Here is an 18682-nt window from a genome sequence, read left to right as displayed (position 1 = left end):
ATGAACAGACAGCCCACGCTCTGTCGAAGGCTGGAGCCCATTCCCTCTTGACAGCTTAAGGATGCTGCTCCCACTGTTGTCCCACTGACTGCTCCCCCTCTCAGAATGCTCCTTCTCTGCTAGATCATTTCCAACAGCACACGTCTCCTACCTTAAAAACCAAACAAACCATCCTTTGCCTTCATGCTTCTCTCCAGATACTGCCTCATTTCTTTGTCTTCTGTAGAACAAAACTCTATGAAGGAGTTGTACTGTCTTTGCCTCCTTACTGCCCATTTTCTCCTCAATCTGGTTTTCAAGCCTAACCTTTCCACTGAAACTGCTTTTTCCAAGATTTCTAATGACCTCCAACTCCAGTTGCCTACTCCCACTCCTCCTTGCAGGCATCCTCTCCGACACCATACATCTTTCTTCTCGTGGGTTTTGGATACCACACAATTCTGGTTCTCCTGCTTTGCTGGCTACTCCCTTTATATATTTTTTTCTTTCTTTTCTTTTCTTTTGTTTTTTTTCCTTCCTTCCTTCCTTCCTTCCTTCCTTCCTTCTTTCCTTCCTTCCTCTTTCCTTTCCTTTTCTTTCTTTCTTTCTTTCTTTCTTTCTTTCTTTCTTTCTTTCTTTCTTTCTTTCTTTCTTTCTTTCTTTCTTTCTTTCTTCTTCCTTCCTTCCTTCCTTCCTTCCTTCCTTCCTTCCTTCCTTCCTTCCTTCCTTCTTTCTTTCTTTCTTTCTTTCTTTCTTTCTTTCTTTCTTTCTTTCTTTCTTTCTTTCTTTCTTTCTTTCTTTCTTTTCTTCCTTCTTTCTTTCTATCTTTCTTTTTTTTTTAGAGATAGAGTCTCACTCTGTTGCTCTGGCTGGAGTCCAGTGGTGTGATCATAGCTCATTGTGACCTTGAACTCTTGGGCTCAAATGATCCTCCTACCTCAGCCTCCCAAAGCACTGGGATTAGAGGAATGAGCCACTGTGCCCAGGCCCTTTCCATTGTCAATGCTGCTTCCTCCCCTGCTTTCTGCTCTCTAAACATCAGGTGTCCCAGGCTCAGTCTGTCCCCCTCCTCTCTCTTCACACCCTCCTCAGTGACCTCATCCAGTGCCATAGCTTTCAATACCACCACATGCTGGTGACTCCCAAAATGCCCTCTCCAGCTGTGCCTCTAGTTTGAGTTATGGACTTCTCTATGCCAGAGATGTTGAATGTTTAAGATCCCATATACACATACACTCTTTCTCTCTTTTAAAGTAAAATACATTTGAATTGACGAATGTTTACTTACTTACAAATTATATACTTATACTATTGGCTAATATATGCATCATAAAAGATAGAACAAGATGAAGATTAAATAAACAATTTTTAAATAACTGGCTAGCATCTTAAGGTAGAATCTTTGCAATTTGGTGAGATTCATTGTTAATAATAATGGGTGTAAATTCATTTTTCAAATAGTCTTTTTGTTCATTGCTAGTGCTTTAGGTGAACTCTCATCAGATCTGAAGAAATCATTACTGTTTCTGTCTCATGATATGGTCTGACAAAGAGCTTGTATAGTTGTCCCTCCTTATCTGCAGTTTTGCTTACCATGGTTTCAGTTACTTTTAGTCACCCATAGTCCAAACATATTAAATGAAAAATTCCATTTAAACAATTCATAAGTTTTAAATTGTGTGATATTCTAAGTAGCATGATGAAATCTTGCACCACCTCACTCGCCGCCCCCCCCCCCCCCGTTGTGAATAATCCCTTTGTCCAGTGTATGCATACGCTACCACCTATTGTTAGTCACTTAGTAGTCATCTTGGTTATTAGATTGACAGATCACAAGAAGAAGTGTGAGTACAGTATAATGAGAGGTTTTGAGAGAGAGAGAGAGAGGCACCACATTCACATAAATTTTCTTACTGAGTATAGGTATAATTGTTCCATTTCATTATTATTGTTGTTAATCTCTTACTGTGCCTAATTTTCAAATTAAATTTTATCATAGGTATGTATGTATAGGAAAGAACACGGTACATATAGGGTTTGGTATTATCTGAGGTTTCAGGCAGCCATCAGGGGTCTTGGACCATATCCTCGCAGATACCACTATTCCAGGAGTAGATGTGTCCACCCAGCACTTTCCTGTTCTGGACATGTGCTTGCATCATGGATACAACGCTCAATCCAGGCATTCTTCACAGGAATCGTTCAAAGCTGCTTTCTATTTTGTGATGGTTAGTTTAGTTAAAACTAGGTAATATAATCAGGGAATCTACTAAACCGGGCACAGTAAAACTGTAATTCTTCTCAGTACAGTGAAAGAAGTGAATCAGTCAGTATCCCTGCACCTCCAGAGCTGTGGGAAGCCTGCGACTCTCCTTTCTTGGTGACCTTGTGTCTCCACGTGTGTCCTGTGACTCACAGAGATGTGTACTGGCTGAGGGGCTGCTCTTCCACTATATACTAAACCAGTAGAGCTTTGTTTCTTATTTTTTAATAATTAATATACATAGATATGAAAATGTTCTTCCCACACTCCCTGGCTTGTCTTGTAAACCCCTGAGGCGTAGTATTCTACCCCAGAGACCACTAGGGTAACCAGTGTCTTCTCAGTGTCAACGCTTGCATGGCCAACACGCCTCTCAAACTCAGCATTTCCAAACAAAGCTTTTTATCCTCCTCCCTCCTTCCCAACTCAAACCTCAGTAAATGGCCCCTCTATTTACCCGATTGCTCAAGTCAAAAGCCTCAGAGTCATTTTGACCTCTCTCTCTGTGTCATGCTCCTCGTCTAGTCCATGAGCACATCCTGCCAGCTCTGCCTTCAGATTGTTTCCTGAATCCAACCGCTTTTCTCTTCCTCCATTACTACTGCTCTGCTCCAAACCACCAGCATCTCCTGCTCAGTCTATCGTGATAGGCTCCGAATTGTTCTCCCTAGCCTTGCCCACCCTTAGGCTGTTCTCCACATAGCAGCCAGAACATCTTTTCTTTTCTTTTCTTTTCTTTTCTTTTCTTTTCTTTTCTTTTCTTTTCTTTTCTTTTCTTTTCTTTTCTTTTCTTTTCTTTTCTTTTCTTTTTCTTTTCTTTCTCTTCTCTTCTCTTCTCTTCTCTTCTCTTCTCTTCTCTTCTCTTTTCATCAAGTCTCACTCTGTCACCCAGGCTGGTGTGCAGTGGTGTCATCGTAGCTCACTGCAGCCTCAAACTCCTGGGCTCAAGTGATCCTCCCACCTCAGCCTCCCAAAGTGCAGGGATTACAGGCGTGTGCCACTGTGCCCAGCCTCTTAATAAAAACATAAATCAGATCATGCTACTGCCCCATTTAAAACTGCCCCCCTTCAAGACCCCCAGCACACTTTGAGTAAGGCCTAGTTTCCTTACCGGGGCTTTCCAGCACCCACATGATCTGGCCCTTGCTTGCTTCTTAAAATTCATCTCCTATCACCCTGCCCTTTCACTACTTTCGTACTACACTGGCCTTCTTGCTATTAGGCAATCCCATTGCAAGGCTGTTTCCCTCATTTCATTCCGGTCTCTGTTGAGGGAGGCCTTTCTTGACCACACTTCTACGCACACACCCCACCCCTACCACTCTTTGGCCCCTTACCATTTTCCTGTTCCTTATCATACCACTGCTTGGCATTCTGTTATATATTTATTCCTTTGCTCATTTATTGTTCATATTCTCCACTAGAATGAGAAGCCCATTAGTTCTGTTCACCATTTCTGTCGTCTTCTCTGCTGTATCTCCAGCTCCTAGAACAGTACTTAACACATAATCAGTGTTCAGTAAGAATTTGTTGAATGAATGTGTAAATGCATCTTCATGGGACAACAGATGAAATCCCAAGGATAGTTGATAACATTATGAGAAAAGAGGGCAAAGGACAAATCTTTGGGGGAAAATTTAAATTGAGGGCAAAAGAGACAGTCCAAAGGAAGTGAAATTTCAGCTCCAGTTAACTAGGCATGAAAAGAACATAGCGTGCATTTGGGAACCCTACAAGGAAGGTGACAAGCTGGGCTCATTTCTCTGCCCCAACTATAAGAATGTTTTCAAATAGCAAACCTGAGCACACACCAAAAACCTGGCCAGACAATGAAAAATCAGTCTCTCAGCCCCAGGAGGCCCTGCCCCCTGTTATCCTGGGGCACTGATATAAAGGGGGTTCAAACCAGGATCCTGAGGCCACAGTGCTGCCTGGGGTGCCATCGCCTCTGAGCTGGGACAAAGCGGCAGCGGGGACACCCTGGGAATCTGCGTGGGCTGCTTCTGGCTCTTCTTCAGAAGTCAAGGCGTGATCCTTAAGAAAGCAGTCAAATGCTAGAGAGTGACCCCTTTTATTAGGTTCACCATCTTAGCCACAGAGAGACCATAGTGTTTGTCCATAGCCTGAAATGCTGAAAGGCCACTGCTGAAAAGAGGCCGGGCCTTGAGGCCTCTTGTCGCCATTAATCCTCATCCTGCTGGTCTCTCCCTTTTGCATCAGAAAAGCTTTCTCCTATTTTTTTCTTAAGAGGGAGAGAAAACAGCTGTGTGGGATTTGAGAATGGGATTTTAATGGTCACTGAAGACACACAAAAGCTTTGCTGTGATAGTCAAGTGTTCTGGGGGCAATTGACTCCTTTGTCTGGGGTAGCAAAACAAGCTGGTTGCTCAAGGAGAAGAGAGAAGCAACTGGAACGTGTGATTGGGGTCTCTGCCGGCCAGATCTTCAGCACATTTGCAAAGAGCTGCTTTCAAGCATCCCTTCTTGACATTTCAGTCACTGTTTAGTGTTTAGCTCATTTTTACCTTGTGAAAGAAACAAATCTATTTGGAAGGTGCTTGGCATGAATTATTTCTGTAGGTCTTTCTCTCCGGAAGGAAAATGGAAATTGTGACTGACAATATGAGTTTGTTTATGTGAGGCAGGCCTTTCACTGGGAGCAAAAAGAGCTGGTGCCCTCTTTTCCACAGGGCAGCCCGAGGGGCATTTCTCAGCCCTTTGATCAGTTAAGAAATGGCAACAGATGTGGGATATTGTGAGGCCTCTCAAAATGTAACCTTGAAAAGGCTTTGGGGGGTTAAATAGTTCTAAGAGGAGTGGACGCCCAGAGAGCAGCAGGAGCCCATCCAGTTACTCGGTTCAGTGAGAACCAGGTCTGGTTTTGTCCACACACAGAGGGGATCCGTCCTCTGCCACAGACCGTGCTGATCTGACTCTGTTACGATTAATGGGGCTGTTGGAATCATTGTCACCATAAGGGCACTCTCCTATAGGTGAATGAGTATTATAAAAGCAACTCTTCACAAAATGGAAACAGCTTGGGCAGCGGGGGCTGTGGACAGCCTTGGTTTTATTTGCTTTCTGCCGGTCTTCATGACAGGTCAGCTTGTTAGAGCCACAAAGAATTATTCTCTTATTTACTGGCCTGCTATAGACACTAGGATAGTCAGATGGGACACAGAGTAACATAAAAACGTGGTGAACTCCTAGTACATAATTCAGCCCAGCTTTGGCTGGGAGATGGGCTGGAACCAGAATGGTTTTGGAAGCCATTATCCAGTAGGGCTGCATTTAGAGAAAAAGTCTGGAATTATAGATTCTGTTTGCTACAGATTTATGTGTCAGACTCATTAAAATATTGTTTGCCAAGAAAGCAAGAGTTGGTTCACTTTTAATTTTTAATTTTTTTTAAATCTAAAATTGTATAGACCAGTGACAGGGTGGGGAAAAATAAAAATGCAGAAAGAAAAACAAACAAAAAAACCCCAAAAGAATAAAATTGTATTAAAATGATACATACATATTATAAAAGAAAATCCAAACAATACAAAAAAGTATTAAGATTTAGATATTTGGTCAGGCATGGTGGCTCACACCTTGTAATCCTAGCATTTTTGGAGGCCGGGGCAGGAGGATTGTTTGAGACCAGCCTGAGTAACATAGTGAGATAGTTTTTCTGCCAAAAAAAAAAAAAAATTGAGATGTTAGGGTAGACTTTCTTGATTGGTTACATTTAATTGTAGAAATAATATTTGAAATATTTCATACCTTGGCTTACTATGATCCAAAAATCTTATGGTTTTTTTTTGATTATAGAGTAGATAATGAAAAGACATTTTTATTGCTAGTGACAGAAAAGTTTGCCATGTTTAACCCTAAGAATATATATTGCAAATTGCATTTGTATAATAGAATGGAATGAAAACAGATTTCCCTCCTTACAGACATTGGAGAGATATAATAGCTAACTTTATTGTGTGATTTTTTTTTCTATTTCTTGGCAACTTAAGTATAAAAGAGAATGTGTTTGTTCCAATCAAACTCTCCTAGCCCCATAGACATTCCTTGGCAAAGTCTTGAGTTATGCTTAAGTCTACACTTCTGTTAAGTAACCATTTTCTTCCTTAAATTCAAAGTTCTTGATTTTACCACAGGTATATTTCACAAATTAGCTGTGGGACCTTAGCCAAGTTATTAACTTAGAGCTCTAAGTCTCTGTTTCTTAAAATGGAGCTATTAATAGCAGCTAGAGATCTTTAGGGTTATATTGAGGAATAAATGAAATAATGTATGTAAAGTTTGTGGCATGGTGCCTAGTGTATTATAACTATTCAACAAATGTTAGCCATTAGAAAGGCTATTTTGGTGGCTATGAGTATGATGTTTGAATATACATTTACTTCGTATTCATACCCTAAAATAAGGTATAAATCCACATTTAACTAACAACACCAGAAATATAATCAGAAGCACAGTTTATGAATTTCCTTATTATTTATCTTTCAGGAGACATCAGGGTTTATTCTTTGTTGTTTTAATTTTATTACAAATCTAAAGTGTGCTATTTTGTAAGACTCTTGAGATCACCACCTACCCCAGCCAGCCACCAGAGGCTGACCTTTTCAAAGCACAGCTTCTGGTCATATTGCCCTCCTTTCTCCCTCTCTCTCCCTTTCTCCCTCTCTCTCCCTTTCTCTCTCTCTCTCTCTCTTCATATATATATATTTAGAGACAAGGTCTCACTGTATTGCCCAGGCTGGCCTCGAACCCCTGGGCTCAAGCAGTCCTTCCACCTCAACCTCCCAAGTTGCTGGGACTACAGGCACATGCCACTGTGCCTGGCTCCTCTCCTTTTGATGGATCCTTTACCTGCAGAATGAAATCCAAATGCCTGGCACTCAAGAACTTTTTCAGTCTATCCCCAACCTTTCTTTCTTCTCTTTCCTTCCATATTTCATGTATGAATCTTTACAACCTGCCTCCTTTCCCACCTGGGGAGATCCCATTCGTCCTTCAAGGCTTGACACAAATGTGACATCCTGTCGGAAGCCTTATGGGATGCCAACAGACAGAATTAATAGCACTCTCCTCTCATTTCTTCCAGCACTAGACCTATGTTCCATGAATGATCTTCACCTTTATAATCCTTCTGATAGCCCTGTGAAGTAGGGAGAGCCAGGATTTTTTATATTTCTTCAACCATCAAGTACTTGAGCTAGAAAAATAATTAGGACGCCTGTGAGCCCTTCCCTCAAGGAGCTCATGGGCTGAGGAGTGGCAGACCTGTAAGCACCTCCAACAGAGGCGATAGGGATCGTGGCATGCAGATGTGTGCGCACTTTGTATTCAGGGAGTTTGCACCGGGGAGCGTGTGGTTGGTGCCATCTGTTTACCTTCATCTCTAGAACTCACAGCATCGTTCCTCAGCCTCTGTCCCCACACTGACCAGATCATTTCCCCTTTGGCCAGTCAGTTGCAGGGCTGGGACGTATTACGATGGAGCACAAGAACGCTGCATTTTTTGTCCAAACGGAACCTTCCAAAACGAGGAAGGACAAATCACTTGTGAACCATGCCCAAGACCAGAAAATCCTGGGGCCCTGAAGACCCCAGAAGCTTGGAATGTGTCCGAATGTGGAGGTAAGGATGCTCTCTGTCCTTTCCTACTTCTCCCATCTCCGATGTCAGTGTGAGTGTGTGGGCTTCCTATGAGCAGGGACCATGTTGGGTTCATCGCTGGCTCTCATCTGGAGAGCGGTGGGAAGGGATCTGCCCAGGGGGCCTTGCTCACCTAGGGCCATTGTCCCCCCAGGTCTGTGCCAACCTGGTGAATATTCAGCAGATGGCTTTGCACCTTGCCAGCTCTGTGCCCTGGGCACATTCCAGCCCGAACCTGGCCGAACTTCCTGCTTCCCCTGTGGAGGAGGCCTCCCCACCAAACATCAGGGAGCTACTTCCTTCCAGGACTGTGAAACCAGAGGTGAGCCCTTGGCAGCTTGCCTTTCTCTGGAACTAAATTTCCCTTTTAAGTACCATGGGAGTCTAGTGAAGCTCTCATCAAGCCCAGCCCAGAGGTGCACTATGTGGTGCCCCAGTGGCTGGGGTGCAGGTCCCCAGCTCCATCCACCCCTGCAGGATGTGCAGGGAGCAACAGAATCCCTGGACAAGGTCTCCTCCAGCTGCCCCTTCAAACAGGACTGACAAGGGGTGATCAGGCACTAATAAGCCAGTTGTGGACAGAGGCTTCCCTCGCTCCTTCCCGGCAGCCCTCCTCTGTCTCACTGCCCTGACCTAGAGCTTCCCCCTCCTATACCTCTTCTCCAGACCACGCTCCCTGCCTCTTCCCAGGGAGCCCAGCTTCACACCCAACCTTGGTTCTGTACCTCCTCAGTACTCACGAACGTGCTCTGCATGAAGACTTGAGTTGTGATCGTTGATGCCTGACTCTGTGTGAACTATAAAGTCTTTAAAGATATACACATATCTTGTTCCTTTGTATTTTTCTCCATGTCATGAGTCCCACTCAAACTGGCTATTTAGGGAATCAAGTGTTGATTAGCCCCAGATTGGTAGGAAAGTCCTACTTCATTTGGGCATAGTTTATTTCACAAACTTTGAAACCATTTGTGCTGCATTTGACACAATTTTTTTCCATTCCTTTCACCCTCTCCTGTCCCCACAGTTCAGTGTTCACCTGGACATTTCTACAACACCACCACTCACCGATGCATTCGTTGCCCAGCGGGGACATACCAGCCAGAATTTGGAAAAAATAATTGTGTTTCCTGCCCAGGAAATACTACAACTGACTTTGATGGCTCCACAAACATAACCCAGTGTAAAAGTAGGTCTCTCTCTAAGGCTTCTCACAGTCTTAATTAAGAAGGCAAGTGTCTGGGTCCAACTCAGGGCAGGGGGCAGGGGTCCCAGCTTCATTCAGAACTACGTAGGCGTTAGCCTAGCTCACAGCCATGGGGATCAGCATGGAGGGAGAGCCCGGCTTGATCCTACAGAGCTACTCACCATTATATTGATCCTGGATACTTCTCAGGGCTCATTCACAAGCTGTACTTGCCTTGATTTCCTCCCTGGTGCATAATTTCAGTTCAGCGTTGCTCAGCATGAGTTGTTTGAGGACTTATTATGTGGCAAGCACTCTGCTGAGAACTCAGTTGATGCCAAGTGGATAAGTCACCATCGCTGACCCTGCAGGGAGCCCAGGCTGTGGGATTGCAGAGCAAGGAGCAATTGGCTCCGTCTGGAGAGGTGGGAAAAGGCTTCTGAAGGGTGTGAGAAGGTTTTGATGGAAAGGGTGGGGGAAGAGCAGGAGAAAGAGCTTTACGCCTGAGATAGCAGCTGGGGGAAGCACAGACTCAGGAAAACAAAAGACCTGTTGGGAAGAGATCCCTGGACCTCAGCACAGAATATGCTGAAGGGAGACTCAGGCAGACCAGAAGGGGAAGCCTTGACTGCCATGCTAAGGAGATTCATTTGTGTTTTTCAGGAAGGGAGAAGAAAATCAGTTAAGGACCTGCTGTTTGGGTTTTTTTTTTAAACCCATTATTTATAACCAAAATTATAATCAAAATTCGTTAGTAAAGACCAAAAGTAAATATCAGCTAATTCAGTATCTTTAAGACAGCAATCCTGAGGGGCAAGGAGGCCTCCCCAAACTGGAGATGCTTGGGATTGAGGGGGGCACTGAACCATTTGAGTTTTATGATTGGAAGCTTATCCAGTTTTCTCTCTATCCCAATGAAGTCCTTTTAACAACATCTTTATCAGCAGTAGTCTAGTCTCTTCTTGAATACCTCCTGTGACAGGAAGCTCACTACCTATCATCTCCTAGTCTGTTGGTAAGTGAGACTTTGGGGAAATTCACAGTGTTAGAAAATTCGTTCTCATACCAAGATGAATCTGCTTCCTTGTCTTCTCACCACCTGGCCCTTGGCTGGCAATTAGGAGTCACATTGCCGAGATCCTAGGGTAGCCCGTCAGGCTTGAAGGCATTTCTCCACTCCACAGTTCTCCCTTTCCCTTTTTGTTCAAGAAGAAAAGCCTCTTTATTTTTTTTGTGCTAGTAATAATAAATCCCAGTTATAATTAAAGAGGAAATAAGTAATCCCTTCAACATCTTCTCTTGCACAGGTTTACCTGACAGTATTAAATAATAAGCTCCTTGAGACCTAAGACTGTGTTTCTCTTACTTCGGAGCTCCCAGAGCTCTGGGTAACGTTTCTGGGGCGCGTGTGGCAGCGGTTGTGGGGGTCAGAGCGGGTGTGCCTGTGCGGGAGCGTGTGTGTGCAGCCTTTGCTTTGGTGCCAGACCTGAGTGTCCAGCATGCCCCGTACCCACGGATAGCTAATTGGAATTTTCTTACTCCCTTAAAACTAAAATACTGTTCTTAACTGGAGAGAAAAGTGAAAAATATGTCTGTCTTCATCAAAATTGTCTAAGAAAAGGTCAAATATTCTTTGCTGAGCAATAAGCTCTGTTCTCCTATTTTAATGGACCTATAAGTTCTGTGTCCTGGGTTCCCCTGGCACTCGGACTTTGTAGACAAAATACAGAAAGCTCAATTTATCCTTTTATTCACAAACACTTGCCCCTGACCTTGAGCGGCTTCAGGCTAATGAGAAAATAGTGCCTCAGGCACTCAGAGGAGGGGACTCCTCGTGGGGAGTTCATGGTTTGGCTCCCAAAGTGGGCCCTGGGCATTATAGGACAGACTCATTCCCAGATGGTGTCACTTCTATGTCCCATTCCTCAATGGCAACAGGGATGCTGTGGTTCTCAGCCAAGCTAGAGGTGGCCATGACAGAGACAACAGCGCTGTGCCTTCATAACTCATGCCATTTCCTTTTCCAGACAGAAGATGTGGAGGGGAGCTGGGAGACTTCACTGGATACATTGAATCCCCAAACTACCCAGGCAATTACCCAGCCAACACCGAGTGTACGTGGACCATCAACCCACCCCCTAAGCGCCGCATCTTGATCGTGGTCCCTGAGATCTTCCTGCCCATAGAGGACGACTGTGGAGACTACCTGGTGATGCGGAAAACCTGTGCGTCTCACTCTCTGCTTCCCTCCCCTGCTAAGGCCAGCTGGGAAGACTGATGACCTGCTCCCCAGGCTTTAAATGTGAGGAGCAGGCCTAGAATGTCACTTCCATGTTAGAATAGAGATGGGACATGAGTTTATGGAGTTTGCTGAGAAACAAAATTGAGACTAAAACCACACACTGAGTCCTCTTGTTGAACCCCAGAGGTGGTGACCTGGCAAGTCAGTCTTCCCCTTGTGCTCACTGGTTGTGTTGGACCTTCTTTCATAAGGACACAGAAAGCCAATGAGGATCATGTAGCACCGGCCTCACCCTGGGGAGCAACTCATGGCTAGAGGACTGACAAAGGCCAAGGGCATGGCCCAGCCAGGAGGGGACCTGTCCTCCTATCCCGACTCATGGCCCAGTGTCCACAAAGGGACACTGCTGTTAACACAGCTTAGGGTCAGCGTAATGAGTGGGTCTGCAGCCAGACTGCCTGGACCTCAATCCCAGCTCCACCCTGTTGGCCCTGTGATCTCGGGCTTACATTCTACTCTTTCTGCACTTCAGTCTCCTCGTCTGTTAAAATGGGGATAATAAAAGTTGCTACCTCATAGGGTTATTATGAGGGCTAAAGGAGTTTATGTTTGTAAAAACAGAATAATAATGACACATGGAGCTGTTATATCAGTGTTTGCTATTCTTATTAATAGTTAAAATGTCTAATGTCAGGTGTAGGTTCAAATCTTGACTTTACCATATACCGGCTGTGTAATCCTGGGCAAGCACTTAATCTCTCTATAGAAGAAGTGACAATTGCATGAACTTTCTGTGATTTTCAGAGAATTAAATGAGATAAAGCCCATAACATGCTTAGCACACTGCCTGGTCTTAGGAAGCATGTAGAAAATGACTTTTCTTATTATTATTAGATAACAGCAGATCAGCTCTGGAATTTGAGGCCCTCTCCTCAGCTCCTAAGTGAATGCTACAGCCCAGGCTGCTGCTGTTTGCCTAGCCAGGGGCCTTCTAGGCTTAGCCTTCCCCGGGGGCCCACAGTCACCAGCTGGATCTACTCTATCTCCAGGACTTTTGACTGTTACGATGGCTCAGCTGGGCCTGAGGAGCTGTTGAGCGTAGCTCGTTTAAGGTTTGAGTGTTTGGAAAGATGCACGTTTATTGTCTGCCTGATCAGTGATGAGTCTTGAACCCCACCCCTCCCAACTTCCCTTGGCAGCTTCGTCCAATTCTGTGACGACATATGAAACCTGCCAGACCTACGAACGCCCCATCGCCTTCACCTCCAGGTCAAAGAAGCTGTGGATTCAGTTTAAGTCCAATGAGGGGAACAGTGCCAGAGGGTTCCAGGTCCCATACGTGACATATGATGGTAAGCACTGTGACGCTTAGCCTGCGGCAAGTGGAAGGAGCTTCTCTGCTTTGAACAGAAGCAACTTCTGAGCCAGCTGGCAGATTGCTGACAAGCACACATGCTCAGAAAGGCAGGCAGGATGAGGGGAAAGGACATTGCTGACTCACAAGTGCCAAATTTTAAACAGGCATTTGGGGACACTGACTAGGATGAAAAGATGTTTTAGAAAATATACTAAAAGTGAGCGTAGCTTGGTGGGTAAGAACATGGGCATTGGAATCAGACGGCCTGGCTATAATCTCTTCTGTGACTTTGTGTACGTTACCTACCATCTCTAAGCCTCATGTTCTTAACGTGTAAATGAAGATAATCATTAGACTTCACGTGCGAGTTCAGTGAGAGTTCCTGAAGGACTTGATGCAGTGCCCAGCATATATTAATAGTAATTGCTCAATAAATATTAACGTCTTATGATTGTGGCTTTTATTATATAGAATTCTGAGGTAAGGCCAAGGTCCCTCCCTCAGAGGCAGTAAGAGAGGAGACCATAACTTTTGTGGTCCTGACATTGCCACTGACTTGCTATGTGATCTTGAGCAAATCAGATGACTTCTGGTTTCATTTCTTCATGTTAAATGAAGAGGTGGCCCATCTGAGCCCTGGGGCCCTGCTCAGCTCAGAGACTTGGTTACTAGGAGCATAACATGAACCAGACCTTGTCCTGGAGGACCTCACAGTCTTGTGGGGGAAGAGACATCTGTTCATTTATGAAGTTATTCATTCATTCATCCAACAACTATTTAATGAGCATCTACTATGCCAGGCATTGTCACTAACAACCTGGTTAGTGACAGAAACACAAAAATGTGTATATTGTCATAGATGCTATAATAATGCATGTAGAAAGCACTGTGTGAGCACAGAAGAAGGACCAGCAGCATGGGCTTTCCAGAAGGAATAGAGCAAAGTCTCAAGAGATTTGGGTCTTGAAAAAACATGTAAGTTTTGGGGGAAGTAAAACATTCAGAAAGAGGGAATGACACAGGCCAAAGGATGGAGGACCTGGAATGTGTGGGAACTGAGGAACAGTCTGATTTGGCCTGTGGGTAGGGTGCAGGGGGCTTGGAAGTAAAAGGAGACTAGAAGGGATGGGGTTATGCTGGGAAGAGCCTTGAGGGCCAAGCTCGGGGGTAGACCTAATCTTATGGGGAGCCTTGAAGGTTTTTAGGCAGACAAGTGTCGAAATTAGATGTTTGGAAAGATAATATCCTTCATGTTAGTGTCCTTTCCTAAAACACTTTAGGAAGCGTCAGGGTTTCCTAAAAACACTTCACATAGTTTATTTCTAACATGTAACAAAAGCTAGGGTTGTCATCCCTGTCCTACAGTTGCCTGAAATAATGTCAAACTCCTAAGACAAGGGGTCTTGGTATCTGCCTTCTGGAGTAGACACAAATGCCTCCCACAAGGCCCTGCTGAGAGAGGCAGAGAGCCTCACTTACCTGAAAGCAACCAACCAGCAACCTCTCCTATCTGGAATCAGGAAGGAAGCAAAAAAAGACACTGAGACTCCAGAATAAATGTCACCAAAGCTCCACACTTTCACTTCTGCCTTTGTAACACATGAAAATGTCTTAATTTTTTTTTTTTAGTTAAAAGAGTTGGTGCTTGAACTGAGGGAAATTACATGTAACACTGGTTAGGCCCATGAAAGTGTGTCTTGCATGTGTCACAGCAGAATATGGTTGAAAACTACTGCTTTGGCCACACTGAAGCTCCTTAGGTCCTCACTCAGAGTCTGTTTTTTTTTAAAACATATATTTGAAACAACTTTGATATTTGCTTTTCAATCCAGAAGAACAGAAATCACATTTAGAAGGTACATGGGGGGCTGCTACAGACTAGCTCCCTGACTGCTGGAGAATGGTGAGAATTGTAGTCACGACTGACATGTATCAAGCATTGCTGACCACCAGGTATGTGCCAAAGTGCCTTTTACATGGTGCATTCCTCACAATCACCCCATGAAATAGACACAATTATTTCCTGATTTTACAGATGAAGCCACTCAGGCTCAGAGATTTAAGTGTCTGGCCTAAGGTCACATTGTGACAAAGTTGCAAAGCTGGGATTGACCCAGGTCTTTGGAACTCCAGCCTGGATTCTTACCTATGACACTTTACTGCATTTCTAATGAGCTGGAAAAAGTGAGGAGACACAGTAGTTGTTAAAAGCAGAGGAAATATTTTTTAAAAGACAACAGTCTGGAAGCAGTTGGAATAGGGGCAAACAGCTGTCCAGTTTTCTACTACACCAGAATGCAGCGCAGCAACTGACATCTTAGTGGTAAACTCCCATTATCAAAAGGAGCTGATTCTCTGAGGCAGAGACGCTGCAGCAGAGGGATTCAAGACAAAAATAAGTTGTACTCTTTCTTATATTTTATATCCACTAAGATAAAAGAATATGAAGAAAGGTTCCACGCTAAAGAAAGATACCAATGATATTGTAAAAGTATCAAATTAGTTATTGTGAATATTATACTATTCATTCCCATTTACCATCTCCTAACTGAAACTTCTCAAGAGCTCCTCCTACACAGTTTCAATGCTGTTCTTACAATCTGTTTGGCCTTCTTGCACATGATATGCATACAAAGAGGCATTTTTTTCTGTGTCTGGAATTTGGAAAAGATTGTGCTTTGCATATGCTTGATTTGAATTATGACTGTAGGAAATAAGCTAGATTTTAAAGGGGAGAGGATTTATGTTTGGAGAAGGATTACATTGTATACTGCATTTAATGTGTATATCAGTACAAAAAATATTAATAAGAAAGCAAATATAGCTTTCTTCCTCCCCAACCAGCCACATTCTTTACCCCACAGTCCCATTCAAACAAAGGAGAGAAGAATGTTGCTTGGTGGGTAAGAAGCTTGATTGTTTTACATAATAGGAGGATAGAGAGCAAAAGCTGGAGGGAATGCAAAGGAAAGGAAAGCCTGGATGCGCTCTCAAAGAGAGGAGGACCAAAGACTAAGTCCTGGGATGCTCCTCAAGTTAAAAGGCCAGAAAGAGAAGGAAAAGCAAAGAAACCTCAGAAGGTAGAGTAGGAGGGAAACCAAAGAGCATGGTTTCCAGGAAGCTGAGTAAAGAACTCGATCAAGGACGAGGGGTGATCAGCCAGGTCAAATGCTACTGATGCGTCAAGAAAGATGAAGACCAAAAGTTGACCATTGGGATTTGGCAACACGAAAGTCATTGCTGATCTTAACAAGCAGTTTTGGGAGTCAGGTGTGGTGGCATGCACCTGTAATCCCAGCTACTCAGGAGGCTGAGACAGGAGATCACTTGAGCCCAGGAGTTTGAGGCTACAGTAAGATATTATCACACCACTGTCCTCCAGCCTGGGTAACTGAGCGAGAGCCCATCTCTTAAAAACAAAAACAAAAACAAGCAGTTGTGGAGGAGTGGTGGGGGCCTTTGGGAGAGAAAGGAAAAGAATCAGAGACAGTGGGTGTTGACAATTCAAGGATTTTTGCTGCGATGAAGATCAGAGAAGTGGGATGGAAACTGGAGGGAAAAATGAGGTTAAGGGAGGGATTTTTTAAGATCAGAGACATAACAGCATGTTTGCATGCTGGTGGGAGAAACCAGTAGAGAAAGAAAATTTTATCATGTAGGAAAGAAAGAGCAGAATTACTGGACCAATGCCCTTGATTTGGTGAGAGAACGTGGATCGGTGTGCCAAGTGGAGGAATAGGCCTTGACTGGATGCACAGAGGGCTTATCTGGGGGAAGTGGGAACAGGGAAGGTGAGTGTAGACGCTGGTGGGTGAGTGGGGGTGGTCAGGGGAGTCTGTGGAGGTTCTCTCGATTGCTTTCTCAGCATAGAATGGTAAGTGTTCTGATAGCAGCTACGACAGGGGCATTTCTCAGGACCTTAGCAAAAAGTGAAAAAGTGAGTTTGGAAATAGCTAAACCATACGAATGCAAAATGTGTCCTTTATTCCACCAGAGGACTATCAGGAACTCATTGAAGACATAGTTCGAGATGGCAGGCTCTATGCATCTGAGAACCATCAGGAAATACTTAAGGTGAGTGTGTGCCTCAGGTGGACACGGCTGTTACTCACCGATCTCCCCAAGCACTGAGGGAGAAGGTTCCCCTCCTGCTCCGTATTGCTGCCTTCAGACACCGAGCCTGCCCTGGGCCAAGGTCAGTTTTATACCTTCACCAGACTTAATTTTTTTTAAAGAATCAGATTGCTATCTTTATTGTATCAAGTGAAGTTATATTTTAATTTGGAAATTTGAGGAGGGGCAGGAGGAAATTTGCTTATAAATCCAAGCCAGTGACATATAATGTTTTCATATTAATTCCAAATAGTTGAGGATCCTTGGCTCCTTTTTTATCATACTTCAAGCCTAAATTTCACCAAAGTTTAGCTACTTATAAGTAATTAGCAATGAACACTTGCCATATAACTAACCCTATAAATATTCCCAAATCCCAGTGTTGCATTCATCTGGTTGAGGAAAACAAAATGGTTTTTTACATATTAACTTTTTATTTATAAAAGTAATACTTATTATAGATAATTAGGAAAAATGAAACCTGGAAAGAAGACAAAAATCATAGGAAACAATTTTCACAAAGTGTTTTTCAGCTAATCAATCTACTGCCTAATACTGGGTCATTATATTAATAGTTCCATTGCAAAATGTCAGAATATTTAAATATTTTGGCCCAGTAACAAAAATTCTGTTCTTTTTAGGATAAGAAACTGATCAAGGCTCTGTTTGATGTCCTGGCCCACCCCCAGAACTATTTCAAGTACACAGCCCAGGAGTCCCGAGAGATGTTTCCAAGATCTTTCATCCGGTTGCTACGTTCCAAAGTGTCCAGGTTTTTGAGGCCTTACAAATGACTCTGCTCACACGCCACTCAGTGTAAATGTTCTGCTGTGGGCATGGTGGGACGGAGCTGTCTGGCTTCTGCATGTCGGCACGTAGTCAGATATCACTGCCTCCAGTATCAGTGACTCATTAGAGTTCAATTTTTATAGATAATACAGATATTTTGGTAAATTGAACTTGGTTTTTCTTTCCCAGCATTGTGGATGTAGGCTGAGAATGGCTTTGAGTGGCACCCACTTCTCATTGCTGTGGCAGCTGTCTTGGATATAGCAAAGGCTGGCTTAGCTGGACTTCAGTCAGTCGAGGTGAGACTCGCCTGCCCTTCTTGCGTCTCACTCCTCCTCAAGGACTCTGTGGTGCAAAGAGGCCACAGAAGGGGCTGCTTAGTCTGAAACGTCAGCTTCCTCCATCCTGGCCCTCCCTAAAGGAGCCCTCTGCACGCATGTGCAGGCTCTGACCAGGCAGAACAGGCGAGGGGTGAGGGGGAGCCCTGCAGGTGCCCTTCGCCCACCCTGAGACCTGGGAGGACTCCAATTCTCCACAGCCTTCACCAGCCTGTGTGATACAAGTTTGGTCCCAGGGGCTTGAGTTCTAAGCAGTGATCATTAAAAAATACTTAAAGCAGGAAAAATTAGAAATAAAAAGATAAAAACTAAGTACTTCTGGAGATATAATCATGTACATTTATTGCCAGCTTCTACCCTGCAGCAAATGCACAGTGCCTTTTTTGCACCTTCCGCTGTCCCTCGGACACCCTGCTGGACATTGCCTTAGGGCCTGGAGAATTCAGATCAAACGTGAGAATCAACTATTGTCACAAAAGGAGGTTTCACCAAACCCTGAGTCAGTACTGCCAACGGTTCTACTTCCACCAGTGGGCTTCCCACCACAGAGGGTCTGAGGTCCAGGTGGGCTGTGGTGAGGCCCACCTTGCCATGTTTGCCTTCCTTCCCCAGTCTCCAAGGTCAGAGGCTGACTCTGCTCCGAGAACTTGAGCAGCACCGCTGAGGGTGGTCTCTAACGGTAACACCACCGTCGGAAGCACACAAATCCCAGGCTCTAAGTGCCACACAGTCATCTCACTTTGGGTCAGCACAGCAGGGC

At 44.2% G+C, this 18682-nt stretch overlaps 1 protein-coding gene across 5 annotated transcripts in view; it reads left to right on the top strand.

Annotated features, from left to right (window-relative positions):
• The window catches only part of SCUBE2 (signal peptide, CUB domain and EGF like domain containing 2), a 63897-nt gene extending 45663 nt beyond the window's left edge, over window positions 1–18234 (top strand). For 2 of the 5 annotated variants that reach the window (XM_045557481.1, XM_045557485.1), the window contains 7 exons: window positions 7712–7882; window positions 8055–8222; window positions 8925–9086; window positions 11111–11308; window positions 12525–12677; window positions 16677–16756; window positions 17437–18234. In XM_045557481.1, the coding sequence (XP_045413437.1) occupies window positions 7712–7882; window positions 8055–8222; window positions 8925–9086; window positions 11111–11308; window positions 12525–12677; window positions 16677–16756; window positions 17437–17589 (1085 nt within the window). In that variant the 3' untranslated portion in view covers window positions 17590–18234. Of the gene's footprint in view, window positions 1–7711; window positions 7883–8054; window positions 8223–8924; window positions 9087–11110; window positions 11386–12524; window positions 12678–16676; window positions 16757–17436 lie in introns of those variants that run through there. The other 3 variants (XM_045557483.1, XM_045557482.1, XM_045557484.1) reach the window with 3 other exon arrangements.
• Window positions 18235–18682: the final 448 nt, after the last annotated feature.

The sequence above is a fragment of the Lemur catta genome, chromosome 7 (genome assembly GCF_020740605.2).
Source record: "Lemur catta isolate mLemCat1 chromosome 7, mLemCat1.pri, whole genome shotgun sequence".
NCBI lineage: Eukaryota > Metazoa > Chordata > Mammalia > Primates > Lemuridae > Lemur > Lemur catta.
Note: the sequence above shows the minus strand (reverse complement) of the source record. Positions and strands in the feature narration are given on the sequence as shown.